This window comes from Cavia porcellus, unplaced genomic scaffold (assembly GCF_034190915.1).
Source record: "Cavia porcellus strain 051 isolate PalLab524CR breed Dunkin Hartley unplaced genomic scaffold, mCavPor4.1 scaffold_17, whole genome shotgun sequence".
Taxonomy (NCBI): domain Eukaryota; kingdom Metazoa; phylum Chordata; class Mammalia; order Rodentia; family Caviidae; genus Cavia; species Cavia porcellus.
Window position 1 is genome coordinate 45,665,189 of NW_026947500.1, and position 26,778 is coordinate 45,691,966.

Genomic DNA, 26,778 nt, shown 5'->3' on the forward strand with positions numbered 1-26,778 from the left:
CTGAGGCAGGAGGATAGGGGTTGGAGACCAGCCTGGCAACTTAGGGATACCCTATCTCAAAATAAAATTAATTACTTAATAACTTAGGGAGCTGGGGATTTAGCTCAGTGGCATAAGCACCTGCCTTGCAAGCATGCAGTTGCAAGTTCGATCCCTGGTACCGATAAAACAAAACAAAACAAAACCTGAGACAGGGTCTCCTCACTACATAGACTGGTCTCAAACTCAAAGCAATCCTTCTGCTTCAGCCTCCTGACTGCTGGGATTACAGGTGTACCCCGACAAAAAAGAACTGGGGTGTAGTTCAGTGTGAAGCAAAGAAAACCAAAAACCAAACCAAAACAAAACAAAACAAAACAAAACCACAAAAAGCCTTGGAAAGTAGGAAGTGGGGCTATGTTGTCAGCTTTTTCCAAAAAAGAGGTGTCACTCCCTATGCCAGGGTGTAGGAACCAGTTGAGGCAGGAAGCACATTTCCCAGACATTTCTGTCACTCCAGCACTCTGGAGGCTGAGGCAGGAGGATCTCTATGATTTTAGAGAACTGCCTGGGGCATATTGTGAAACCCTGTGTTAAACAAACAGGGCCAGGGGATACAGCTCAGCGACACAGCACCTGCCTGCCAAGCCTGAGGTTGTGAGTTCGACTCCTAGTACCAGGAAAACAAAATAAAACCAAACCCTGAGAAGGGCACCGATCTCCTATAATTCTTCTCTGGAGAAAGAAGCTGGGATGCTTGAAGACCCCATTTCTACTCTTGGGATGGGCTGGGTGGAAAATATGATCACCATAAACTATGGGGACCAACTGGCGACATAGCTCAGCAGCATAGGTTCCGGCCTGGCAAGCACAAGATCCTGAGTTCAAGTCCCAGCAGCAAACACACAAACAAAACACACAACAACAACAAAAGAAAACAAGATAAATGATGGGGACCTGAGCCAGGCCTTTGTGGTGCAAGCATGCAATCCCTGAATTTGGAAGCTGAGGTAGGAGGATCGCCATGCATTCCAGGCCAACCTGGACTATATAGTGAGACCCTGTTAACAAAACAAAATAAAACAAAACAAAACAAAACTCAAAATTAAAAACAAAACAGACAAGAAAGAGATGCTGCTGGGGACACGCGGCAAGGGAGGGCCAGGATGGTGGCCCCAGTGGCACTTCAGGTGGCCTCAGACGCTCCCCCAAATAGTTCCATGGCCTTCGAGTCCTTTGAATGCCCCCGATCGGGAGAAGAGGGCCTCTGAGTCCCAGCAGAGCGACGCCCGCAAGGCTCCCGCGATGTCTCCGCGGCCCGGGCCCCTAAAAGGTCGCAGCCGCCCAACAGGAGCCAGGCCCACTGCCCTCTCTGCGCGGCTGTCTCGCAGGCGCCTCCTGCAGCCACGCCCGCCAGCCGGCCGCTCCGGTGCATTGTGGGTGTGGCGCCCCTGCTGTGCACTGCGGGGAACCCCCTGCCCAGTGGCCGGGCGGCCCAGAGAAACGTCCTGCGGAGTCCAAGGGAGACCGTCAAGAACTGACGCGTCCACAAGGCCCCACCCTCATGCAGTTCCCGCCCCGAAGCCCGAGTCCCGCCTCTTCAGGCCCCTGACTGGTCCGTATGTCCGCTCCATTCTCCCATTGGCAGATATCCTGTCAGTCACTATGTCCCGCCCCCTTCGCCCACTCCAGCCAGCGGCGCGATCCCGAGGGCCAGCCGGCCCGCGCGCTCACTGGTTACCGGGCGCTGTCTGTCATGAGACTGACCCCACCCCCTGCGGGGTGCGGATCCTGGGATCCCCAATCGATCCTCATTGGTCTTCCGCGCCGCCACTCGGTGAGACGCGCCTCAACCCGGAAGTGTGAGAGACGAAATCTGCCTAGCAACCAGGGAAGCCGGGCTGCGAAGCGGGCAATTTCAGTGTGAGACGGAGCTGCGAGACCGAGCGGTGGCTCCCAGCGCGGCGCGGCAGCTCCTCCCGCCCGGGGTCAGCGCCCCGGCGCGCGCAAGCGCACCCCTGTCGTCCGCGTCGTCGGTCGGTCGGTCTTCGGTCGTCGTGTCGCCGCCGCCGCCGCCGCGGGCGCCACCTGAGGGAGCCTCCGCCGTGGGACGCGACCGGACCCGACCCGGCCGCGCCGCCGAGACCGGCCCGGGGCCCCGGGGGACGGCGACCGGGACGCCGCGCAACTTGGTGAGTGAGGGGCCGGCGCCGCGCGGGTGCCCGCTTCCGGTGCCCGGCTCCTGGAGCTTCCGCCGTCCGGCCGCGACCGGGTCTCTGTGGGGGCCCGCGAGTGAGGGGACCCCGAGGCTGAAGGGGCCCCAAGGCTGAGGGGACCTGCCCTGAGGGGACGTGCCCTGAGGGGACCTGCACTCCCTTTCCTGGGCACCTCTTTTCCTCCACTCCTCTGAGGGGCCCCCATTTCTAGCTGCAACCCTATTGAGAACCCCCGAGACCTCCTGGGTATCTGACGGGAGTTCCCCGTTCCTTTTTTTATTTTTGCGGGTTTCTAACTTGATTGATTGATTGGTTGCTTGACGGGGGGGGGGGAGTGGAGCCTGGGGCCTTTGCACTGAGCTGCATTCTCAGCACACCCCCCCCCCTTTTTTCTTGAATTTAACTTTTAATTTTGCGACAGAGTCTCGCAGGGTTTACCCGGTCAGGCTCGGACTTGCGACCCTTCTGCCTCAGCCTCCCCCGCAGTCGGAATCACAAGCATACGCCCAGGAGTTCCTCATTTCAGAGGCGCCCCTGCCCTCTGAGGGCCGGCCCCCTTCTCCGAGGGACTTCCTGTTTCTCTGGGGGACCTTGGCCCCTGTTCTGGGGTCCCCGGCCTCTTGCAGAGATGCTTTGCTACTCCCTCAAGGGGATTCCTGCTCTGAGGAGAGGACCCTTTGGTTTTTTATTTTTCTGTTTTGTTTTGGTTTGGTTTTGAACTCAGCGCCTTGGCACTGAGCTGCATCCCCTTTCTTTTGTAGTTTTATTTTCAGACAGGGTCTCACTAAGTTGCCCAGGCTGGGTTTGAACTTGAGCTCCTCCTGCCTCAGCCTCCTGAGTAGCTGGAATTTGCGGTCTAGCTAAGAGGGTACTTTTTGTCTGAGGGGCTCCCTCACATTTCCCTGCTTCTCTGGGAGTCCCCTACATTGAAGAGGGGGGCCCACTTCTCTCAGGAGATGCACCTGCTTTCTAAGGGGATCCCCTTACATCCAGCTTCTGGAGGAGTCTCTGACCTCTCAGAGACCACTCTGCCTCTCCCGGGTTCCCCCACTGAAGAGGTCCCCCTTTTCTGCTGGGCTCTTCAGTGCTTTTCCATCCCTGTTGGTATTCCTGGCCGCCTGCTCCCAAGTTCCTCTCCTGCTGTCAGAATCCTTTTGGAGGGAGGCCCCCCACCCACCCGGTCTTTGTCCCCAGTGTGATGGAACCCTTACTTTTTGCCAACTGCCTCCACATTTCTGGCGCGACTGTCTGAGGACCAGTCTTTCTCTGAGGGGTACTCCCACTTTTTCAATGTTTTTTTTGCGGCGGGGGTGGGGGGTGGGGGGTGGGGGGCGGGGGGCGGCGGTTCTGGGAATTCAACCCAGGGCCATCACACTGATCTTCAGCTTTTGAAATAAATTTCTTATCTTTTATTTTGAGACAGTGTCTGTTGTTCAGTTCAGGCTGAACAAGTCTTGATTTTCCTGCCTCAGCCTTCCAGAGTACTGGGGTAACAAATGTGCTGTCAATCCTACTTTAAGTGTTTCTGGGTCTTTGAAGTCCCCTGGGAATCAATTGTGCTGTAGTTTACTGAGGTGTTTTTGGTTTTCCAAGGTTGTTCCCTCATTTGAGGGATGCTCCTATGGTTGGACCCACACAGTTCTGCAATATGCCTCTGCTTTTCCAAGGGACCCCCCTTTTTAATTTTTTTTAATGTGAGACACTGCAGATCCTTTCCCTCCCATAAGGGGTCACCTGCATTTTGAGGGGTTTCCCTCCCTTATGCCTTAGGGTGTTCGCCCCCTTTGATGTTATTTGACAAGTTAGCCTTGAATTCATGATCCTTGTGTTTCAGCCTCCCTAGGAAGGGAATCATAGACATGAGCCACCATGTCCAGCTTATTTGCCCTTCCTTGAGACCTCCCTGCCCATTTCCCAAGGGAGAAGCTTTTCTTCTGTCCCTAGAGCCTGCAACTTCGGGGTCCCCCATCTCTCTAAGGGGTACTCACCTCTCTGTGTTGTGCAGGGAGAGATCAGAAGTGTTAAAGTGGGGATGTTGTGTCTGGGGGGAAGTTGGGGAACCTGCTGGGTTTGGAGGTATAGGGAAGCGGGGATGGTTGCCAGGTAAGCAGCCACCTGTTTCATGCCATGCTCGAGCCCTGGAGCTAGTGGAGGCATGAGGGATGGGATGGAAAGCTGGCTTGCCTGTTGTCAGTGTCACTGGGTATGACCCACTTCCTGTGCTGGCCCTCGGTCCTACTCTATAGTGTAACTCAGTTTCCCTTCCTCCTGAGAAGGAGAGGAGAGCACTCCTGTCTTCCTGCTGCGCTTCTCTCCCTGAGCCTTTGGGTTTCCCCTGGACCAGCAGAAGCCACCTAGCAGAGGCTCCCAAGCTGAGGCTCAGGACTGAGAGGCAGGGCGTGAGGTCACAGCGAGAGGAGGGGTCCCCAGGTGCACTCCTTGGAGTTCAGGTGCCTATAGCCTGGCCCCAGGAAGTTTCTGCATGGCCTGTGCACGTCTCCTGTGTGTGTGCAATGGCCCACCCTGGCCTCCAAGCCCACTCTGAGAGCTCATTTTATTTGCTTTGCTAAAGGCAGAACTCAGGGAGCCCGGTGATGAATGCTGTCATTGAGAGATAGTTCCAAGCATGGCAGTGAGCTCAGCTGGAAACCTGAGTAACCCATAGTCTCAGGCGAACCCCGAAGGGAGAAGGCCCCAAAGGCCTCATGAGCCACAGGCTGAGCTCTGTCCACTTAATGTCATCGCAGGTCCGGTTTACTTTCCGGTTTGACTTGGGACAGGCTCTCTCCTGCTTGCCTCCGTCTGGGTCTTGCTTAATTTGAGTCCTTTGTGAACACCCCTACAGAGGCTATAATTTGAGTGCTAAATCTGTCTGTGGACCATGTGGACACAAGTTCCAACTCGAGCTGTTTTCCCCTGTGGAGGACCGCTTGGAGGGTTTCCTGGGCCCTCTGCTCCTGGGACAGTCAAGTCTGGGCAGGAGGCCACTGCAGACCTGTCACCCTGTGCCCGCCCTTCCCACTCAGCTCTGGGCTCTGGCCCCAAGTGCACAGTTATGCACGTCCCATCCTGTGAGGAGGACCCCACTGCACCTGCACCTCTTAATTGAAATGCCGAGTGTCAGGCTGCTGGACAGGGAACTCTTATTCTGAAGTCAGAAGGACTGTAACAGTCTGTTTTGTGGTCCCTAAGGTGAAATACTGGAGGCAGGTTCTTTTATGAAGAACAGAGGTTTATTTTGGCTCATTTTGGAGATGCAAGGGCTCATGTCTTTCAGGTTTTTTTCTTTTTTCTTTTTTTTTTGTCTTTTTCGTTTTTATCGGTACCAGGGATCGAACCCACGACTGCCTGCTTTCAAGGCAGGCGTTTATGCCGCTGAGCTAAATCCCCAGCCCCCAGGTTTTTTTCTTTCTTTTTGTTTTTTCAGTTTCTTTTGGTATGGGAGGTGGAACCCAGGTCTTCACACTGAGCTCTGTCGCCATCCCTATTTGCTTATTTATTTATTTGTATTAAGAATTGAACTCAGGGCCTTGTGCTTGCCAGGCAGGTGCTGTGTTGCTGAGCTACAACCCTGACCCAGTTTATTTATTTTTGAGACAGTGTTTCACTGAGTTCTAAGTTGCCAAGGCCAGGCTTGACCTTGGGATCCTCCTGCCTCAGCCTCCCAGAGTGCTGGAGTGCAGGCTTGTGCTACGGGACTGGCAGGTCCACCTCTGTGGTGGCCTTGCTGGCAGAGCTGTGTGTGTGTGGGGGGGTGTCACATGGCAAGAGGCGGGGAGGCCAGTGAATGTTGTCTGCTCTCCTTTCTGTTCCTGATCACTTCCCGGAGCTGGGCGCCTTGCCACCCTTTAGTGTCTCACGGTGGGCTGAGGTGAGCTGGTGAAGCTGCGGGGCACGCCAGCCACATCTTAGTGGAGAGCCCAAGGGTCTCTGGGAGGCTCCCTTTCTTTCTCTTGCCCTCGAAGTACCCAACTTTCCTCTTGTCCTCGAAGTGCCCACTTTTTACTGAAGGCCAGGCCGGCCCTGACCTTGCTGTGTAGCCTGCCTAGCTTCAGATGTGCGGGCCTCCCACCTCAGCTTCCAGGGTTGTTAGGCCTGTGCCTCTGAACATCCACTCTGCTCTGTTCCCCAGGGAGCACCCGGCTGTGGTCAAGCCCTTCATGGTGTGCACCCTGGTAATTTAAGGCCTGGCCAGGTGGGCAGAATATCCTCTGAGGCCATATTTGTGGAGAGGCGAATGAATGGATGAGCGGATAACTGAATGAAACCAGTGAGAGGCTCAAGACCTGCCGCCGTGTTCGGGCCACTGGGCCCAGCCCAGTAACTGGTGCTTGAGACGGGCAGGTAGGGAGCTGCATAGCTGTGATCAGACCTCGGGCAAACACAGGGTGACCCTGAGACTATGGAGCTGGGGCAAGAAGAGAAGCAGGAAGAACTCCACAGTACTTGGAGATGCCTGGTGAGCTGGCCGCTCCTACTCTCCAGGACCTTCACAGATGATCATCCATTCATGGGAACAGATCCGACTTGGGGACAGAAGCCTGGGGAAGAGAAGCAGAGGTGGGGGCTGCTACATGGTATTGCTGCTTCTTTGATAGCACTGTGTACTTAGGGCCCCAAGGAGGCCAGAACTTGCAGGGTGCCCAGGGCTCAGCTGAGTGGGGCTGGGTAGGACTATGGGGCCAGGAGTCACCCGGCAGGGCACTTTGATTTCTTAGTGTTGGTGAGAACCCCAAAATTGCGGCAGGTGAATAGGCCCCAACATCTTCATTTACTGTTGTGGGAACAGAACTGGGGACTTGTGGCCTGACAGACAGAACAGGGTGAAAATCTGAACTAGACCCTAGGAGCTGAAGAACGTGTGAAGGAAAACTTTTTTACTGTTAATTTTTATTTCTGGCAGTGCTGGGGATTGAACTCAGGGCCTTGACCCACTTGACTCACTCCGTGCTTTTAAGGGAGGTTATTACATTTGATGAAGGAGGGGCGAGGCTTATTATTTTTTTAAAATATAAGAAACAAGGTCAGCAATTTTAAAGGGCTCCATCTCCCCTTTGCAATGGTGCTATCTCTGTGGCTGCAGACTTCGCTCTGGTGGACGGTGGCACCACGGCCATGGCTCTTCAACAGGAAGTTTTTTAAACTTTTCTTTTTTTAATTGAAGATCCTACAACCATAAGAAACCTGGGATAGTTAGAAATGCTACTGATGCAGGTCCATTCCCTGGATGTAATGTGAGGTGGCTGTCTGTGGGTGGGCAGCTCTAAAAGTCACGAGGGCTGAGCCCTGGCTGGCGTTTCATGCTGGATGGTGGACTGTTGGTTTATGTAACTGAAATAGCTGGGGAAGTCAGGGTTTCCTTCCTGCTGGAGACAGTACTGGGGTATTCAGTCCCTGTGGGATCTGGATGATAAGAAATGAGCCAACCTCTCTGGAACTGGGGAACAACTATTGCATGGAGCGGTTCCATTGAAATCAATGGGTGGTGTTATTTTATTTATTTATTTATTTATTTTGTCTTTTTTTGTTTTTATCGGTACCAGGGATCGAACTCACGACTGCCAGCTTTCAAGGCAGGCACTTATGCCACTGAGCTAAATCCCCAGCCCTGGTGGTGTTATTTTTAATTTCCAGTCTGAAGCCAACCACCTTTGCTTTACTGGTGTGTATGAACATGAGTGTATGCCCCTAAGGAGGTCTAGGAGGGAGGACGCACACTCAAGGAAGAGCCCAGCTTAAGGTAGACTGTCCTGTGTAGCCAGAAAATAGTATTTCTTCTTTTTTTCTTCAGTATAGTGACTGAACCTATAGTGAACTGAACCTGATTTCTTTAATTTGAGTCAGAGTCTTGTTAAGTTGTTAAATTGTTCAGGCTGGGTTGGAATTTACCATCCTTGCTTTAGCCTCCCAGAGTGCTGGGATTGCTGGCCCCTCACTGTGCTCAGTTTAGGGTTTTTTGTTTGTTTGTTCGTTTAAATTTTTTGAGACAGGGTATTGCCATGTAGTTCAGGTGTTGAACTTACTATATAGCCCAGGCTGGTCTTGAATTTGTGGTGAGCCTCCTGCCTCAGCCTCCTGAGTGCTGGAATTATAGGTGTGTGCCATCATACCCTGCTCAGTTTAGCTTTTTGGGACAGCATCTCACTGTGTAGACCTGGCTGGCCTTGTACTCCCAGTGTAACCCATGCTGGCCTTAAATTCTCCATCTTCCTGACTCAGATACCCAGCTGGGATTGCTGGTGTATGCCATCACAGCCAGCTCCAGGTTTTTTTTTTTTTCTTTTTGAGACAGTGTCTCGTTATGCAATTCAGGCTGGCCTCGGGCTCACATTGTAGCCCAGGTTGATCTCGAATTTGCAACAATCCTCCTTAGTGCTGGGATTACAGGAGTGTGCCACCATGCCTGACAGCCAGCTCAATTTTTAAGCTTTTAAAATTTTTGTGGTGCTGGGAATTGAACACAGGGCCTTGGGAATGTGTTTTGTGAAATGTAACTTAAATTGAGTTTTAGCTGACTGTGATTTCCTATGCCAGCAAATAATCTAGCAAGAAATATTTGCATACTGGGGGTCGTGCCTTGTGCTGTGAGGTCCACCAGGGAGCAGGACTGTTGCAGTGGCCCTGGAGGAGTTAGCATCCTTGTGCAGACAGTAAACAAGCTCATGAATGCAGGAACTCATGGGTTCTTGGGAGCAGCCCTGGCTGCAGCTTCATTGGAGGTGGGGGCGGATTTCTTGGAGATAGGGAAAGAAAACCTCACCACCTCTCTGATTTCCTCTTTGAGCTTATTTCCTTCGTCTGAAAGGAGGCAGAAATGATGGCACTTTCCCAGCCAAGTGTCTCCTCCTGGCAGTCGTTGATCCTCTGAAGATGCAATGGAGTCTGGTGTGGTCACCGTTGGAGGATTTTCAGTTTTGTTTTCTTGAAGTCAGGGGTCGTGTGGGATTTTGGAATCTTGTGGCATTTCTTCATGGTAGTACATATTATGAAAGAAGATAAACAGCTTTAAAGGTGCTTCCCTTGTTTGAAATGCTTCTCCCTGGTACTGGGGACTGAATGTAGGGGCTCAAAGCTGCCAGGCGAGCCCTTTACAGCTGAGTCACAGCCTCAGTGCTTTTTAATTCTTTTTATTTTGAAATGGGGCAGAGGTCCTTGAACTTGCTGTCCTCCTGTCTCAGTCTTCTGAGTAGCTGGGACTACAGGCTTAAGCCATCATGCCTGGTTTGCCTGATTGAAATTAAAAAAAAAAAAAAAAGCTAGGTGTGGTGGTGCACGCCTGTCACCCCTGCACTCAGGAGGCTTCAGCAGGAAGCCTCATTCACCAGGATCATTGAGTTTGAGGTCAGCCTGGGCTACAAAGTGAGCCCAAGTCCAGCCTGACTGGCATAGTAAGACCCTGTCTCAAAAAGACTTAAAACAAAAAAACCCAAAAAATTCAGATACACTCAGACCCATGTTGCTTTGATCACACAGGAAAAGTAAGCTAGGTATCAGTAGCTGCTCGGTTCTTGGGGTCCCCTCTGCCCAGCCCCCTTGTCCTCCTGGGTGTCATCCTGATTTTCCTATACTGGGCAGGGCTGCTGTGAACTCACAGAGGTCAGTTATTTACCAAGCACTTTTCTTAAGTGTGCTTATCTGTGAAGGGTGGAGCCAGCAAGTAGGGCTAGGTTTGGTTTAGGGCACAGTGGAGCCAGTGAGGGAGGCCCAAGGGCTTCTTGGTAGTGTGGTAGTGTGTCTGGTATGGAGTGCTTACCCTGGAGGTGGAGGGGCAGGGCAGGCCAGGCCGGAAGTGGGTGTGGCCCAGAAGGCAACTGTGCAAGGTGACTGGCTCCCACCTCTGGCTGCTGCTGCCCTTGGGAAGTGGGTGCTGCTCCCTCCTGACTTCCTGTTCTCTCCCTGTCCCTGCAGTGTGAGCTCACTGCCCAGTGTGAGCACAGAGAACACGCTTGAGGTCTTCCTCTTCCTTGACAGGCTGCTTCACCAGGGCCGGGAGCCCCCTGCACCCACACTTGGCACCTCTTGAGCTGAGCAGACACTCAGTGCAAATGCAGGGCCTGTGGGGCAGCATGGCCCCCAGATGCTCCTGTTGCTCACTGCTGTGCTGCTCTTGGGCACTTGCTGGCACCCAGGCTGCCTGGGAGGTGTGCATTGATCTCAGGACAGAAATCTCTTTTAAAAAAAGCAGAATCAAAGAGAGACCTAGGCCGAGATGGTGGTGCACACCTGTAACCCCAGCACTCTGCAGGCTGAGGCAAAAGAATCACTGTGAATTCAAACCTGGCTGGAGCTACGTAATGAGTTCAAGGCCAAGCTGAATTCCATAGTGATACCCTGTCTCAAACAAAGCAAAACCAGGGAAACAGGGTGAGCGGCTTTGTGGAGATGGGAAAGGGGCTTAGGAAGTGTGGCGCATGAAAATGACCAAGATGTGATTCGGATTTGTTACCAGTCCCCAAGATGAAGGTCACAGTCATGTCATGTATTGAGGACATATATTATAAATGAACTATGGCAGGTAGGCAGGTCTTCAGTGAGAGTGTGCTTGGGGAGCATGCTGCAGTGACTCAACATCTGCCCAGGCCCTTGTGAAAGGACCCTGGAGGCCTGTGTGCAGTGGGAATGTCAGAGCCAGGAAACCTTGGATTGGAGACCAGCTTCCACTTCCTGCTGGCCTCTGACCTCAGGCAAATGGCCTCACTGCAGGTGGCCTAATCCTCCTGAGTTTCAGTTACCTCCCAGGTGGTGTAGGCACCATAAGCATACAGCTAATGAGCAGGTTACCTGGTAGGTAGTTACCAAAGCTGTAGGTGCCTCTCAAGGTTGGGGCTCACCTGGAGACTGAGCCTGCACGGGAGTCAGTCAGCTCGTGGCAGGGCAGGATCAGAGGCAGGCACGTGCTGTCCTGAGCCTGTGATCCTGAGGGTGAGGGCAGGGGTCCTTCCTGGCCCCTGTGCTTGCTTTGGGGAGCCCAGGTGCTCCTGCAGCCCCCCGGGCAGCTGGTGGGCAAGCTTGCATTCAGACTGCTTGTGGGTGTTTAAGCTGAAGGCTGCCCTTGAAGGCAAGGGAAAGACTCATTTCATTGGCTCAGGGTCAGGTGCAGCCAAGCATGGAAGCTTGTAGCCTACTTGAAAAATGCCACAGCTGCCTGGAGGAAGGAGGATGGAAGTGTTTGTCAGGTGGCATCCTGGGGAGTGGAATCTTGTGGGAGATTCAGGAACTCCTGTGAAAGGCAGCCAAGTGTGTTCCCTTGACCCGAGGAGGTTATCTTCCTCTGAAAGCCGGAGTGGGAGCCCAACACTTTTTGGTAAGGAAAACCCAAAGTGATTATTATTATTTGTCTTTTGGCACTAAAATTTGAACTCAGGACTTTCTTAGCTACATCCTTTTTTTTTTTAAGTGGGGGTGTACTATTGTGTGTGTGTGTGTATATATATATATATATATATATATATATATTTTTTTTTTTTTTTTTTTTTGTCTTTTTCCTTTTTATTGGTACTGGGGATCAAACTCACGACTGCCTGCTTGCAAGGCAGGCGCTTATGCCGCTGAGCTAAATTCCCAGCCCCTACTATTGTATATTTTGAAGTGATTTGCCCACCCTGGGCTTGAATTTGGGATCCTCCTGCCACAGCCTCCTGTGTGATATGATTAGAGATGTGAGCCACCATGCCTGGCTTCCTGACTTTAAAATTCTTCACTGATCAAAAATAATTCAAAAAATTTTATAGTATTTTCAATATTTAAGCTTTATATTTAATCTCTATTGAAAGTCGACCTTTGGGGCTGGGGATTTAGCTCAGTGGCATAAGCACCTGCCTTGCCAGCAGGCAGTCGTGAGTTCAATCCCTGGTACCGATAAAAAGGAAAAAGACAAAAAAAAAAAAAAAAAAAAAAAAAAAAAAGAAAAGAAAAAGAAAGAAAGTTGACCTTTGACCTGAATTTAAATGAGGGTGTTCCATAGTCCCTGTACTTGGGAGGCTGAGACAGGAGGATCTTGGTACGTTTGAAGCCAGCTTGTGATATGTAGTGAGTTGAAGGCCAGCCTGAACTATATAGTGAGAACCTATTTTAAAAGGCAAAAAAAAAAAGAAGTGGGGTGAGGTATTGTTTTCCCCAACCTGGAGGTAGTAAGAGATCAGCTGCTTGGGAGAGGGATGACCAGTATCAAGCTGTGAAGGAGAAAGTAAACTAGAAAGGCACTCACCTGTGTGAGGGGAAGTGTTACCTGTTTTGTCAGGAAAAACAGAAAAGATTTTATTTATTTATTTATTTGTTTATTTAGAGACAGTCTATGGGGTCCACCCTGTCCTTGAACTTACTAGACAGCCTATGCTGGCCTTGAACTCTCCCTAGTTAATCCTCCTGCCTCTGCCAACCGAGTGCCAGGGTTATAGGTGTCTGCCACCACACCCAGTTTGAGAAGGGATATTTTTATTGACTTTTTTATTTTGGGGGAGGAATGTTTTTTTTTCTCTTTCACAATGTGTCAAGTTGGAAGATTTGCCATTTAACAAATGGGGAATAGGGTACCAGCTGGATGCCAAGTTTTTAAATACATTTTCCTTCAGGTCTGTGCCAAGGCTATTTGTTAGCAGCCAGGCAGAGGACATGGCTCACACTGTTTCTTCCCTGAGCAGGTTAAATAGGCTGATCACTAACATCTGACAGGAAGAGAGCTGGGTATCATGGTGCATGTCTGCAATCCAGCACTGTGGGAGGCTGAGGCAGGAGGGTAGCAAGTGTGAGCTCAGCCTGGCCAATTTAGTAATTTGGAGAGCCTGATATCCCACCACCACCAAGGGAAAAAAGTTAACGTAGACTGGGCTTAGTGAGAAGGCCCTGGGTTCCACCCCTAATCCCAAAGACAAAAAAACATTAAAAAAAAAAAAGGTCTCCCTGCCCCAAATAAAATGGCTGGCAGATAGGTTTTCTTCCAGTAGATTTAAATTTTTTCTTCTAATTCTCTAATTAATTAATAGAAAACATAGCTGACTCACTTTTCAATGACTTAACGTTTATGTGAATTAGGTGGGGACGTTTTTTTCTAAACCATATGTAGACACAAAAGACATATTCCTTGCCAGGGAATGACACAGGCAGATGGAGGCCCTGGGAGATGCACTTCCGGTTCACAAGACTTCTGAGCAGTTTGTGCTTAACCCTTTAGGGAATTGATGGTGCCCAGCCCTGGAACAGCAGGACGAGGTCAGGGCCACCCAGAGACTGGCTCTGAATGGAATGTGCCTGGCTGCAGGCAGGGCTGAGCCCCACATGCTAGTGCCTTGGCCTCAGGATTGTGGTTACTATTGACGTTTAAGACTAAACAGGCTGAGACAGTGGACCACATTAGAGGGGGTGTTTCAGGGACCTAGAGAGGGGTGTGTGTGTGCTTGTGCATGTGTGCAGTGCCTGGGCTTGAACCCCGGCCCGAAGCATGCTAGGCATAACGATCCCATACCTCAGGGGACAGTGGTTCTGATACTGTGTTTGCCATCCATAAACTCCTCCTTTAATATGAAAACACTGTGAATTAAAAGTTACACTTGTAGCGGCTGTAACAGGTTGACAGTATTATATCTTTCATAAAACATTGCTGTAAGCATCTTGCTAGCTATTTCCTGGTCCTTGAAAAAGAATCAGAGCTATCAAAGTATTAACGAAATAAAATTCACATCTAAGTTAATCTTTGCCTCTGGTTGCCCGATTAGTGCCCTGTAATCTCGCTGTGTGAGCTTGCATTTGGAGTGAAATATACCTTTAAAACAATACAGTCAGAGATTGCAGGTACATTGTGCCTAAATTCAGCGATAACAGTTTTAGACTTGAAAGGATTAAAAGCAGGCTAAATAGGGAAGCAGAGCAGCTTGGTGGTACAGGTTTGTAATCCCAGTGCTCTGGAGGCTAAGGTGCAAGATTTCGAGATTGAGGCCAGCAAGGGGCAATTCCCAAAACTCTGTCCCAAGACCTTAGAGCTGAGATCCCGCTTAATGGTGAGTGCTTGCCTGGCATGCCCAAGTCTAGGTTCAGTCCCCAGTACTGGGGGGAAATAATCAGGGTACTTGTTTGCCCTGGCACAGGGTATCAAGCCCAGGGCTTGTCTTGGACCAAGCTATGTCCTCAGCTTTTTAATTTATTTAGTTAGTTTTTGGTATTTGGTATTTGAACACAGGGCCTTCACACTAAACTAGACCCTCACCTTATTTTTATTATTTTTTTTTGAGACATGATTTAAGTTGCCTAGTGTGGGGTTTAAATGTGAGGTCCTACTGCTTCAGCCTTCTTGTGTGATGAGATTGGAGGCATATGGCATTGTGCCTAGCTATTGGGGGTGGTGGTTGAGACAGGACCTAACTTACTTTTTTTTTTTTTTTTTTTTGTCTTTTTCCTTTTTATCGGTACTGGGGATCGAACTCACAACTGCCTGCTTGCAAGGCAGGCGCTTATGCCGCTGAGCTAAACCTCCAGCCCCTGTACATGAACTGAGCTGAGGCTTACCTCAAACTACTGATCCTCCTGCCTTAGCTTCCTGAGCATTGGGACAGCAAGCGTGTGCCATCATCACACCTTTGGCTCTCAGCTCTTTTTAATGTAACTTTTATTTTGAGACAGGTTCTTGCCTTGTTACCCAAGCAGGCTAAAAAACTGGGACTCTCCTGTTTTCGCCTCCCTAGTAGCCAGGATTACAGGTATGTGCAACTGCACTGAGGTTTTTTTTTTTTTTTTTTTAATTCTTTATTAGTATATGTGTTTGATACATAGTAATTACATTCAGGGTGGTGGGGGAGGCATTTGTTCTTTTGGAGAGCCTCTTGGAACCCAAGTAGTAGCCTAGCATCCCTGATCGTAGTAATCTCAAATTTGGTGAAAGCCTACATGGTTAGGGCTGCTTTGCCTGTGAACTTGAGTAGGTGTTTGATTGCACATTTTGTGCTCTTTGAAGGAGAAAGAGCGCGAGTTTACAAGTTTTTGTTTACTTGCGCAGTGCTGGGGATATAACCTGGGGCCTGGCCCATGCTACACAGGCACTGCATCCCTGAGCTCACAGCAGCACCCGTGTCCCTGAGGTACGGGCATAGCGTGCCCTCTCTCAGCTGCTCTTCCAAATCCTGCACTTGGGTGTAGCTCCTCCAGCCTTTTCTCTGCTACCCTGGTTTCCGGGAGTCCAGAGCTGCCTAAGGGTGTAGCGGGGTGGGGCAGGCCCTGGGGATTTAGCTTAGTGCTAGAGTGCTCCCCCTTCAGTTCCCAACAGCCAAAAAGTCACCACTATAAAGGTGTCCTGGAAACTGCTCTAGAGAGGGGAGAGCCCTATCCTCCATGATTTCTCAGTATACCCCCACACTCATCCCACTACTGGGGAATCAAATTCAGAGGCGCTTTTTTTTTTTTTTTTTTTTTTTTGTCTTTTTTGGTACCCGGGATAGAATTCATGGCTGCCTGCTTGCAAGGCAGGCACTTATGCCACTGAGCTAAATCCTCAGCCCCTGAGGGGCTCTCCTCTACTGAGCTACATCCCTGGCCCCCTTTCATTTTTTTATTTTGAGACAGGGTCTTACTAAGTTGTCCAGGGGGGCTTGAGATTGTGATCCTCTTACCACAGTGTCCTGCAGTCATGGGCCTCTGTGCTGCTTCTGAATGAATTCTCTGCATTGCCATTATTCTTCCTGTGTCCCAGCCCAGCTGCTGGGGTGTGTGCCTGCAGGCTCCTGGGCCTGTGAAGCCCTTGGGGTATGTGTGTGATCTCAGACATTTCTGGTGAACTGATGTTTATCATGTGAGGGCACTTTACATTTTGTCCATCAGAAAATTCAAGGAAATTATCTTACTAAAAAATACGGAAAACTGGGCATGGTGGCCCACACCTGCTGTAATCCCAGCACCTGGGAGGCTGAGACAGGAGAATCACCAAGAGTTTTAGGCCAGCCTAGGCTACATAGTAAGACCCTCTCTCAAAAAAAAAAAAGTTTGGGGCTGGGGATTTAGCTCAGCGGCATAAGCGCCTGCCTTGCAAGCAGGCAGTCGTGAGTTCGATCCCTGGTACCGATAAAAATGAAAAAGACCAAAAAAAAGAAAAGAAAAAAAAAAGTTCAATACACTGAACATTCAGTAGGTGATGCTACTCCTTTTCCCTTTTACGGTAGAAGAGCATTTGACTCATCTGTTATAAAAGGAGACAAGGAGAAAAAAATAAAATAAAAGGAGACAAGAATGTGGCATTTGGTCCCATTCTTTTTTTTTCTTTTGGTGCCAGGAGTTGAACTCGGGACCTCAAAGTCCAGGCAGGTTCTATGCCACTGAGCTATTTCCCTGGCCCAGGACCAGTTCCTCCCTTAGGTCCCTTGGTTGTACAGGAAGAGGCTCAGATGCTATTTAAAAGTTTACTTGAGTTCATTGGAAAGAGATGTTGTTTTGTGGCTATTAGCAAGGATTTGCTCTAAGAATAATGTGAAGTTTAAAATGAATTTGGAAGAGAATTTTGTTTAAATAACAGAGATGCACGTGTGGATGTTTTTATTTCAGCTTGGAAACAAATCTAGGCCTGTGCTGGCTGGGCCAGTGCTTCACCGAGCTGCACCCAGCTTTACTGTTCACAGCTTGTTAGGGCACAAGGAAAAGCGAGAGACACATATGGTGCTGGCCTGGGTGGTCTCCTTCAGTGTAAGATGGCATCTGCAGGTGACTGTGTCCTGTTCATAATCAGCAGCTGAGCTGTTTCTGTGGCACTTAGCACTAAACATCCAGGTGGGAAGGGCTTTTTTTTCAAATGTCTTTGTGAGACAGGGTCTTGCTATGCAGTTTATGCTGGCCTTGAGCACACTGTGTAGTCCAGGCTGGTCTTCAACTTGCAACGATTTTCCTGCCTCAGCCTCCCATGTGCTGGGATGACAGACATGCGCCACTGAGCCCCGCTTAGGAAGGTGTTTTTAATCAAAGCCTCTAACCCTAAGCAGGGACCCCAGGTCTGGGTCCTCTGTCAGTGACCCTTCCACATACCCAGTCCTCTCTCCTGGCGCAGAAATAAACCTGGTAGCTATGCCCCCACACCCCGTGCCCCACAACAGGAGAAGTTGGCAGTGCTCCCCCCAGCAGCCCACCTGCCCAGTGCACACTTCAGTCACAGAGGTGTGGCACTGCTGTGTCACAGCTGATGCCTGGATTTGAGGCAGGGTGGGGCATTCCCTCCTTGACTCACACCCGGACTGGTGGCTTGGACTCAGAATTCTTGCGGATGTCAGGGCTCAATCTCCCATCTGCTATGCTGAGCTCTGTAGTGCATAGTGCACTCTCAGTTGCCATTAAGACGCAGTGAGGACCTTGAGGTCGTCTGTTGCTGATATCACTGTAACCTGCCAGGGATTTGCTGCCTTATCCTTACACAGGGCAGCGGGGAAGCCCCGGACTCCTGTACCAACCGGCTGATTTGAGAATCAGAATGTGTTTGTTTGGTGTTGGAATTTGAACATTTGAATTTCTTTGTAGCAAAGCGAGTTGTGATAAAACCCTGTCAAGAATGAGGCGTTTGTAGTTTTTATTTTGTATCATTTCTAGGTGGAGGGATGCTTGTCTTTCAGCCGCGCAGAGGCTGAGTCGATGTTGCCTTAGGAAGGGGGAGATTACAAGTGTAGGTGGTGGAATTATCGATAAAAAGTTACCAATGTCCTTTAGAGCTGACACAACTGAAAAAGGGCCGGGGAACAGAAAAGCATTTGTAAAACTTCCTTCACATGAACTGTCTTTCGGGTGTGGGGTGAGTACTCCCTCCGGAATTGGAATCACAGATTCTCCTTGACCAAACTACTGTATGAAACACGAGCGTGTGTTATGCATGGTAAAGTTTGGTTTGCTGAAACTTCTTCCTTTTGTAGAACTGGTGACAGGGGTCTTTGGATTAAACTGCATATCCACCCCTCCTTTTAAAACAAATGTTCCTTTGAGATAGGGTCTCGCTAAGCTGCCCGAAAGGTGCTGGAACTTTTGATCCTATTGCCTCAGCCTACCCAGCTGCAATTAAATAAAGGCGCGCATCATCATGCCCTGCTTGGGTGGGACGTTTATTTCGCTTGCATGTGTGCACACTGGCCTGTAATGAAAACTCGAGGCACGGGTCCTCCAAGTCCTGTGTCGCATAGTGCAGTCCATACCGCTGGGAGAACCGCAGCGAGCCCGCCGTGACTCCTTCTCTCGTGGCTGAGATCTTTCTGTGATCCCAGATTGTCCCTGCTGGAGCTCTTCCGCGGTTCTGGGTTTACCTTCGCTCCAAGGCCCGCGCCTGTAGGGTCGGACGTCCCGGTGCCCTGGCGGGAAGGGGCCCGCTGAGCTACTCAGAGAGCAGAGGGTGGGAGGGATGGAGAGAGGCCGGTGCCCCGCCCCGCTGCACCGCGCCCTGCAGGGCTCCAGGCTCAAGTTCCGGGCCATGGCACTGCGTGATGACCCCGCGGCGGCGGGAGTGGCTGCAGGGCCCCCCCCCCGGGCCCGCGAGGTCACCAGAGAGCGCGTGTCGTGGTTCACCCTGGGCGCGGTAGCCTGGTCCAGCGGCCAGGAGCCGGCGCCGACCCTTGGCCTGCGGAGGGAGCTGGACTGGGCCGGGAGGCGGCCCCCAGCCGCGTGGGGAGGCGGGCTGCGCGGCGCGTGGGAGGGCTGCGAGAGGGGCGGGGCCGACGGACCCAGCCCCGCCCCCGACCTCGCCTTCCGCGCCAGGAGCCCCGCCCACCTCCCCGCCCCTCTGAGTGGGCCCCGCCCAGCCGGGCGCGGGCGGGCGGCGTCGCCTTTAAGAGCTCCCCGGTGTTTTGGGGGCCGCGGGCCGGGCGCGCTGACCTGGTGCGCATGTCCCGGGCGGTGACGCCGGCGCCGGGCTCCATGTGTGCGGCCGAGGGGCGCATTATCTGGCCGGCGGCGCGGGCGGGCGGGCGGACCGGCGGAGCGAGCGCCGCGGGCCCGGGCGGCCCCACTGGCGGAGCGAGCGCGCGCGGCCCGGCGCCCCCGGCCCTCCCGCCCGGCCCCGCCGGCGCCCCCGGCCCCGGCCCCCGAGCGCGCGCGCAGCCCTAGGGCTCGGCGGCCCGGCCCGGTAAGTTCGCGACCAAACTTGGCGGGGCGCCGGCCCGGGGCGGGGACCCGCGCGAGCGCCGAAAAGTGCGAGCGAGCGAGTTCTACTCCAGGGTCCCGCGGCGCCTTCCCCTCGCTCCCTGGAAAGTTCCCCTCACCGCCGCCGGCGGGCACGTGGGGGCCTGGCGGGCGGGGGTCCCGGAAAGTCGCGGCGTTGCCCCGCTTTTTCCTGCGTTTCCTTCGGGGCTCGGAGGCGCCGGGCCGAGAGGCACCGCTTGCGAGCGCCGGGCGGGCGCACGTGGGCACGCGGGCCGGGGTCCCGCTCTGGGGGGTGCCCGGCGGGCGGGGCTTCGGCGCTGAACCCCGCGGCGGCAGTGGCGGCGGCGGCAGATCCCGTGTCAGAATAAGAGTCCCCGCGTGCCCACGCCTGCAGGGCTGGCCCTCCCCCAGCCCTTCCCCCACTCGCGCCCTTCCTGTTTGACCCCCGAAAGCCGCGGGACCCTTCCCCCTTTCTGGGCGCCAGCCTTTCCCCAAGGCCCTGCACTTTAAATTTGCCTCCTCATGTGGGAGGTGGCTCTATTGATTTCTTTTTCCCCCACCTCGAATGGGTTGGCATCAGTGACTAGACAGCAGCAGCTGGCCTTTTAAAGGGATTATTGCCAAGAATCGGAATTGATCACTTCAACAAGGACGGGCTTATGGGCAGGGCCTCCGCTGCAGCCGGACACTTGGGGATCTGGAAATGAATGGAAGGCTCTTCCTCAAGGGCTGCATGACAGCCCTTGGGTGCGTGTTTCTTCCCTGTCCTGAGAATTTTTGCCCGGCCTGCTTCACTTTGTGTAACTGGCTCAGCATCTTGTGTGTAGTTCATCCTTAAGCTCCGTGGATTCTTTAGAACAAAGTCTGGGTGAGTCACCTGAGCCTTGAATTTTCTCTTTTCCTCCCCTTTTGGCTTCTCTCAGTTTTCTTGGAGCACACAGCGCCCCTTGCATCTCTGTGTGCCCATCCGCACAGTGACACCCCCTGGCTTTAGTCGCCAGGGAGGGACAGACGTCCTCTGTGCAGCAGTCGCCTGGCCTGGGACTCATCCCCTGCCGTTAGTGGACTTTTCTTGTAGCGTTGCCAGTTTTCTCTGTGACATGAAGTCTTGTTTGATGGCCGCAGTTGGTTCGGGTACATTCAAGACAGCAGCTTGCTTTTCTTGCCCCAGAGTGGTGGAGAAGGCACATGGCTGGGACTGGGCTCAGGTCTGAGTGCGTACTGTGTGCCAGCACTCACTTCCATGCAGATTTGGTGTCTGTAATGATCCCATGGCATCAGAGTCCCACCCCACTTTACAGGTGGCCAGTGGGGGCTGTGGAGGACCTAGAGCCCAGTGCGCTGTTGGAATGTCAGCCTGTGAGGAGTTCGCTGGAGTGTTGAAGCTGGAGCAGTGTTCTTGTTCAGGCTTCCAGGTCCTCTGTGTGGAGCTAGGGGAACCATGGTCCAGTCCTGCCTGGTCTGCTTGAGAGCCCCATCACTGGCCGGCCTGTGAGGAGGGAGCCACAGGCTGGTTTCTTTGCATTTTGCCTCCTCAGCCTGGGACTTTAGAAAAGTTACAAGCGGTTTAGAGCATGAGAATGTTGGTTGAGCATGGCTTTCAATTCTCCCTTATCCTTTACTGATCACTCCTGCCTGTCGGGTGTCTTTCATTCTTCACTTATCCCACAGCTTCTGAAGCTGGTTTCATTTTGGAAGTGGTGAGAAAGGGAGTGTTGTATATTACTGATTTGGGTGCATTGTTATTGTTTTCACTTGGGTAACATCTGTTTTTTGTTGTTGTGATTGTCTTTAAGACAGGGTCTTCTTTGTAGGCCAGACTGGCCTTGAACTATGTAGCATAGGCTGGCCTTACAGGGATCCTCCTGCCTCAGCCTCCCAAATGTTGAGATTGCAGGATTGTACCACCATACCCAGTTACATATTTTTTAAAATGCCATCTGTGTGTTTGTGAGTTCGACCCTGGTACCGATAAAAAAAGAAAAAGACAAAACAAAACAAAACAAACCTTTGAATTAGTATTACCAGTTGCTTACCCCCTCCTACCCCTTTGAAAGGAAATTTTCTGGTATCTCTATTTTGTGAATTTTTTAAAAAAATTTTTTTAAAGCCAGTCAAATTTAGCAGTGGGGGGGGTGGTATACCAACTTTAGTGACACTAATGTTAATAAGTTCTGATAACCCATTGCCATCGGACCAGCCGTGAATTTTTATTTATTTATTTTTATTGGTACCGGGGATTGAACTCACGACCGTACGCTTGCAAAGCAGGTGCTTATGCTGCTGAGCTAAATCCCCAGCCCCTGTTTTGTGAATTTTTAAAAAAATGAGTATTTGAGTAACATCATTTTCAACCCTTAAGTAGCTCTTTGACTTGTTTTGCATCATTTGTTTTGTGAACTTCTGGCATTGCTAATAGTGATTTGTGGATTCATCTGTTCGATACATATCGGTGTACCGTACTGTGCCTCTGGCCCTGTGTTAGGGATCCCTGCCGGGTGGAGTTTACAGTGAGATTAGTGGGCAGAGAATAGTAATTAATCTTATAACGTGGCCAAACTGATGGCGGCCAAGTAGGGAAGGACAGCCCGGACAGCCCGACTAGACCCAGGGAGTCCATGGGGCCTATCCCCTGTTGGTCAGGGTGAGTGGGATGAGTCGAGCAAGAGAAGGTGTCTCTAGCTAGAGTGTGCACACTGGAGGGGATTGGCAAGCTGGGGGCAGAGCAGTGGCCTTTGGGGATATAGATGGGCAGGTGTGGGAGGGCCGGGGGCTTCCTCCTGAGAACAGTGGGAGCCCTTCCAAGGGGTGAAGGGAGGGACAGGGACTGAGGGTGGCCCAAAGAGCCAAAGCCAACCAGGACCTCTGGGTTTTAATTAGAAGAGAAGGTTGAAGTGTGCTTCTGAAGGATGTGAGTGGGAAGGCAGGGGAGCCTTTTGGAAATGTTGGCTTTTCTGGTGTTTGTTTCATGGGAGGACATTAGAGATGACCTGCACAGCTTTGAAAGTGGGTGTGTCAGATCTCCCAGGGACATAGGGACTGCCTCATCGTGAGTGCAGTCCAGGACCTCAGTGTGCATTAGCGCTGAGTGTGGACACCTGAGCTTGTCCAGGCTCTCAGAGAGAGACGGCAGCCTGGACACTGGGGTGGGGGGCCTCCGAACAAGCGGGGCTGCTGACCTGAATCCAAGGACGGTGGCAAGCCTTTTAGAGCTCTGGTGATAACAGCCTGCTGTGGCATGCGTGCTGTGGGTTTGCCACCACTGCCCTAGACGTTTCTCTCCCCTGCTAATTGAGTTAATTTATGCTCACTGTAGCAAACGAGGATTGTGAAACAGGCTGTAGGTGAAGCAGCTGGCCCAGGTAATTGAACATCACTGGGGTTCCCTCCCTGCCCGCCCAACAGGTCGGAAAGTGCTGCAGAGCTGGAAGAACCAGTCGTCAGTGTGGTTGATAGGGCTCCCTGAGCCATGCTGCCTCTGAAGTGCCGGCTGAGGGTTAGAGTGGATGCTCTGGTGTGACCGGAACTGTACCAAGTGTTGAGCCGGACAGTCCGGCCTCATGGCTGCGTTCTCAGGTGAGGAGACTTGTTCCACATGCTGACTGGGAAGCACCCTTTGAGTTGAATTCCACAGGCAGCCGGGTAAGGTCGACGTAAAAAAAGCAGGGGTCTTGATGTGATCACAGCGAGACAGAGGTGATTTTCTCAGCAGCAAAGTACCTTGCAGGACAGTCCCGCCTGCCTATGGGCTCCCGCCAGTGTGATTCAGGATTTTGTCGAGAGACTCGCCAGTCTGGGCTTGCCCCTCCCCCACCCTGTGCTTTCCAGGTTGTATCCGTGACCTCTTTTTGTCTGATGAAAATGTAGGTTAGTCTTTTAGGAGACAAAGGAACTTATTCCAGTAGAACACCTGAAAGCCTCAGGAAGTGAGGGAGAATCCTCCTGAACCCTCCAGGAGAGCGGGGCTCGGGGCTCGGGGCTCGGGGCTCGGAGAAAGTGGCTCAGGTAGGTGCAGCTGGGCCCCCTGCAGCTCTCCCCCCCAGCACCCTCCCTTCCCTCTTCTGCTCTATTCCCAGGTGAGTTTGGCAGGTACTTGGCTTCCTGCTGACTCTGGGCCTGGGGGCTGGGGGGGAGGCCCTAAGGGCTCTGGGCAGTACCAAGCTTCAGCTGAGACAGGACTTGCTGGCAGGAGGTGGGCAGTGCCTCAGAGGGGCTGGCAGGAGGTGGAGGGTGGGGACCTTGAGCTACTTGAGGCTGCTATCTCCCTTAAAGATAGCGTGGCTTCGGGGGAGGCAGGCCTGTGGAGGGAAAGAAAGTCTGTTCACGGGAAGCAGGTGTGAAGGAATGGCCCAGCCACTCTCCCTGGTCACTCTCCCTGCGGCTCCAATCAGGCCTGTCCTGTTGCTCAGTTCTTTTGGTTTGAACCTTGAAACTTAACTCAGCCTGAAGGAAGTAGCATCTTTGAACACATTTGAGAATACAGCTGGCTGGGCACAGTAGTGCGCGTTTGTAATCCCAGTACTCTGGGAAGCTGAGGCAGGAAGATCACAAGTTTGGGTTCAGCCTGGGTAACTTAGGGACTTTGAAACACTCTGCTTGTCTCAAAATAAGGGATATTTGGGGGTGTGGCTCTGTGGGAAGGTCTTGGGTTCAGTCCTTCAGACTGCAAAAAGAGAAACAGGAGAATACTCCTGCATTGTAGTGGCAGAACAGCTCCCCCTTTGTGGGGTTGTGGGAGGGACAAACAGACGGATGGACTCCTGAGTCTGGTGCTCCTTGCTGGTTGCCTAGGTTGACCTGAGTGGCGAATCAATTCTTGCAGTGGCATCTGTCTCTGTTGGCCTTGGCTTCGCCTCTACCTGGCTGTGAACACAAAGGTCACCTCCTAGTAGCTGGACTTGCTGGCCATGCCTTTCAGTTTCCATTTTTGTGAGTTGGTGGTGTTAGCTGTTCACTCTGAGAGGCTGTGGTGGGCATAGGGTAAGCAGTATGTACCCTGGTGCTAGATGAGAGTTTGTGGGTGCTGCAGTGCTTGTGTGGGGCACTTCCCTCTCATGGGATAGACCTACCCTGACTGCTCTGTGTCCTTGGCACCTTTTCTCTGCTTCGTGCCACAGCCTCCCTCTATGTCCCTGAGTTGCTGGTGCTGCAGGTGGGACCAGAGCCCATCCTTTCTGATTTCAGACTTTTGCCTCAGGGCTTCCTTGTTGACACTGATGCTGGGCTCATCATGCCCCCTGCCACCAGCTGGCCCTGTGCTTACAGAGCCCGCGTCCCAACTGAGGGAAGTGTCTCCCCTAGTGAGGTGGGAAGCTGTTTGCAAGCAGGTCTATCCTGGGTCTTGCCCTCTGGAGCAGGATGTGGGGGGTGCATGCAGTGGCTCCCATGAGAACCTATCTACTAGAAGGAGCTTAATAGCTGGCTTGGGTGTCAGACAAATTTGGCTGTGTCCTGGGTGCTCATTGATATCTCCATCCAGCCTGGGCCCTCAGCCCCAGCTTTCTCATCTGTTGCTGTGGATGGGTCTCTGGGCTCCCAGGCAGCTGTGGGTGTGGGGCACTGTTGGTCTCCAGCTGGGGCTCTTGGCCTGTGCTCCTGGTGCACCTTGGAACCAGCACCCCCCCCCCACCCGCATGGCCACACACCTTTGCTCCCACACCTCACCACCAGCCAGCCACAGGGAGGGCTCAGGACTCATGCTGGAGACTCTCACCCAAAAAGTCAGTCTGCTGTCCAGGAAGAGAGTTTGGGAAATGCCTGCTTCACATCCCGACTTGGCATCGTCTCCCCACCCAGCTGCTCTGTGCTCTGTGCTCTGTGCCCTGGACCTGGGCTATCGAATTGTGTTGGACCCATTCTTAGTACCCTAGAGGGTGCAGATTTCAGAACCTCGCTGTCCAGGTGTGGTTTTTTTGTGGTTGCTGACAACAGATTTTTGAGTTTTCTTATGTGTGTTGCCAGCAAGCTCTGAGGACCTCACTGCCACTGCCTCCATGCTCTGGGTGCCTGGGGGCTGATTGGGAGGGCCCAGTGGCAGACTGGAGGCCTGGTCTGGAGGCTGCAGTGGCCTTGGTGACATCCTCAGGGTTTGTGTTCTTTGATCGAATACCAGAACTCCATTTCCTGACTGGAGTTTCTATGGTCTCAGGTGGTATTTTTTGGGCTTTTAAAAACATTTTGCAAAAAAAACCCCAAAAAAACAAAAAAAATTTTGCTTTTCACTATATGTTTGTGATACATTAATAATTGTATTCACTATGGGATTTTTGTTTTCCTTCTTTTATAGTCCTAGGGATTGAACCCAGAAGTTTTGCACTGAGCTATGTCTGTAGCCCATTTTATTTTATTTGTTTGTTTATTCATTTTAAAATCAGATTTATTGGTATATTTTATTTTTATTTATTTACTTATTTATTTTTGGTACTGAGGATTGTACATGTGACCTTGTGCTTGCCAGGCAGGCACTTAGGCAAGGCCACTGAGCTAAATCCCTGGCCCTGTTGGTATATCTTAGGTACACATAATGATTATATTCATCATAATTTGTCCCTGTGCACGATATAACCTTTTTTTCCCATTCCCCTACCCTCCCTTTAACCTCTTCTTCCCTCATTTATAAAAGTTTTATTTCTACTTTTTTCTTCCTTTCTCACCTTACTTTTCCCTTCTTCCTCCCCCTCCTTGTTCCCCTCCCATTTGAACATTTTTTTCCTGTTTGACAATACTTGTTACACATTTATTTTGGTCCTTATTTACACTTCTGGTTTCTCACCAGAGAAACACTGTGGTATGTTACATACCTGTTCAATTTATTTCACTTCTGTGTGGTCTCAAGGTGCATCTGTTTACCTTGGGGTGTCTCAGGGTTATCCTTTTCTAATCTAGCACTTTTCATTTTGAGACCAAGTCTCTCAAGGTCACTAAATTGCCCAGGTGGAGGTTGAATGTTTGATCCTCCTGCTGTAGCTTCCCAGAGTGGTGGGATGACACTTGGGTGCCACCTCGCCTGGCATCTGGGCTTTTTCAGAGGGCCAGCTCCTCCTGGGGTTCTCTTCGATCTACTGCAGCCTGCAGCTGGGGAGAGCCTGCCAGTGTATTGATATTCCCCTGACTCCCGTGTTTGTGTGTGGGCCTTCTGTACCCTGCCTCCCCACCATGCAAATCTGTAGTAAAGTTTTGGATACAGGGTCTCACTGTGCAGTTCAGACCGGCCTTGGACTCCCTTTTATGTAGCCTAGGCTGTTCTCAAACTCATACGATCCTCCTGCCTCTGCTTTGTGAGTGCTGGGATGACAGGTGAGAGCCATCCATGACCGGCTGTAGTGAAGCTTTGTTGAATCTCCATCTGTACAGGAGACATAACCTGATGCTGAAGTCTGAGAAAGAGGGGGAGCCTCGGTGTCCCATAGTGTCCTTGGTGTTAATGGACCAAATATGATTGCAGCTGTGTGGTCAGTTTGTGCTTGTTAGGCTGTAACTCTTGCTGGTTGGGCTACAGGCA

General features: G+C 51.8%; 2 protein-coding genes across 17 annotated transcripts in view; both read left to right on the forward strand.

Moving 5' to 3' along the window:
* Nucleotides 1-1,284: 1,284 nt before the first annotated feature.
* LOC106026549 (uncharacterized protein DKFZp434B061-like) lies at nt 1,285-2,309 on the forward strand. Its single transcript, XM_013147410.1, has 3 exons — nt 1,285-1,419; nt 1,628-1,816; nt 1,902-2,309. The coding sequence occupies exons 1-3, from the start codon at nt 1,285-1,287 to the stop codon at nt 2,307-2,309; spliced, it is 732 nt and encodes a 243-aa protein (XP_013002864.1).
* Nucleotides 2,029-26,778, forward strand: part of Gatad2a (GATA zinc finger domain containing 2A) — an 83,045-nt gene continuing 58,295 nt past the window's right edge. For 6 of the 16 annotated variants that reach the window (XM_013147543.3, XM_005001631.4, XM_013147540.3 and 3 more), the window contains exon 1: nt 2,036-2,171. The gene's annotated coding sequence lies outside the window, so the exon portion shown is untranslated. Of the gene's footprint in view, nt 2,172-11,369; nt 11,500-19,103; nt 19,261-22,709; nt 22,854-26,778 lie in introns of those variants that run through there. The other 10 variants (XM_063228042.1, XM_063228039.1, XM_013147545.3 and 7 more) reach the window with 9 other exon arrangements.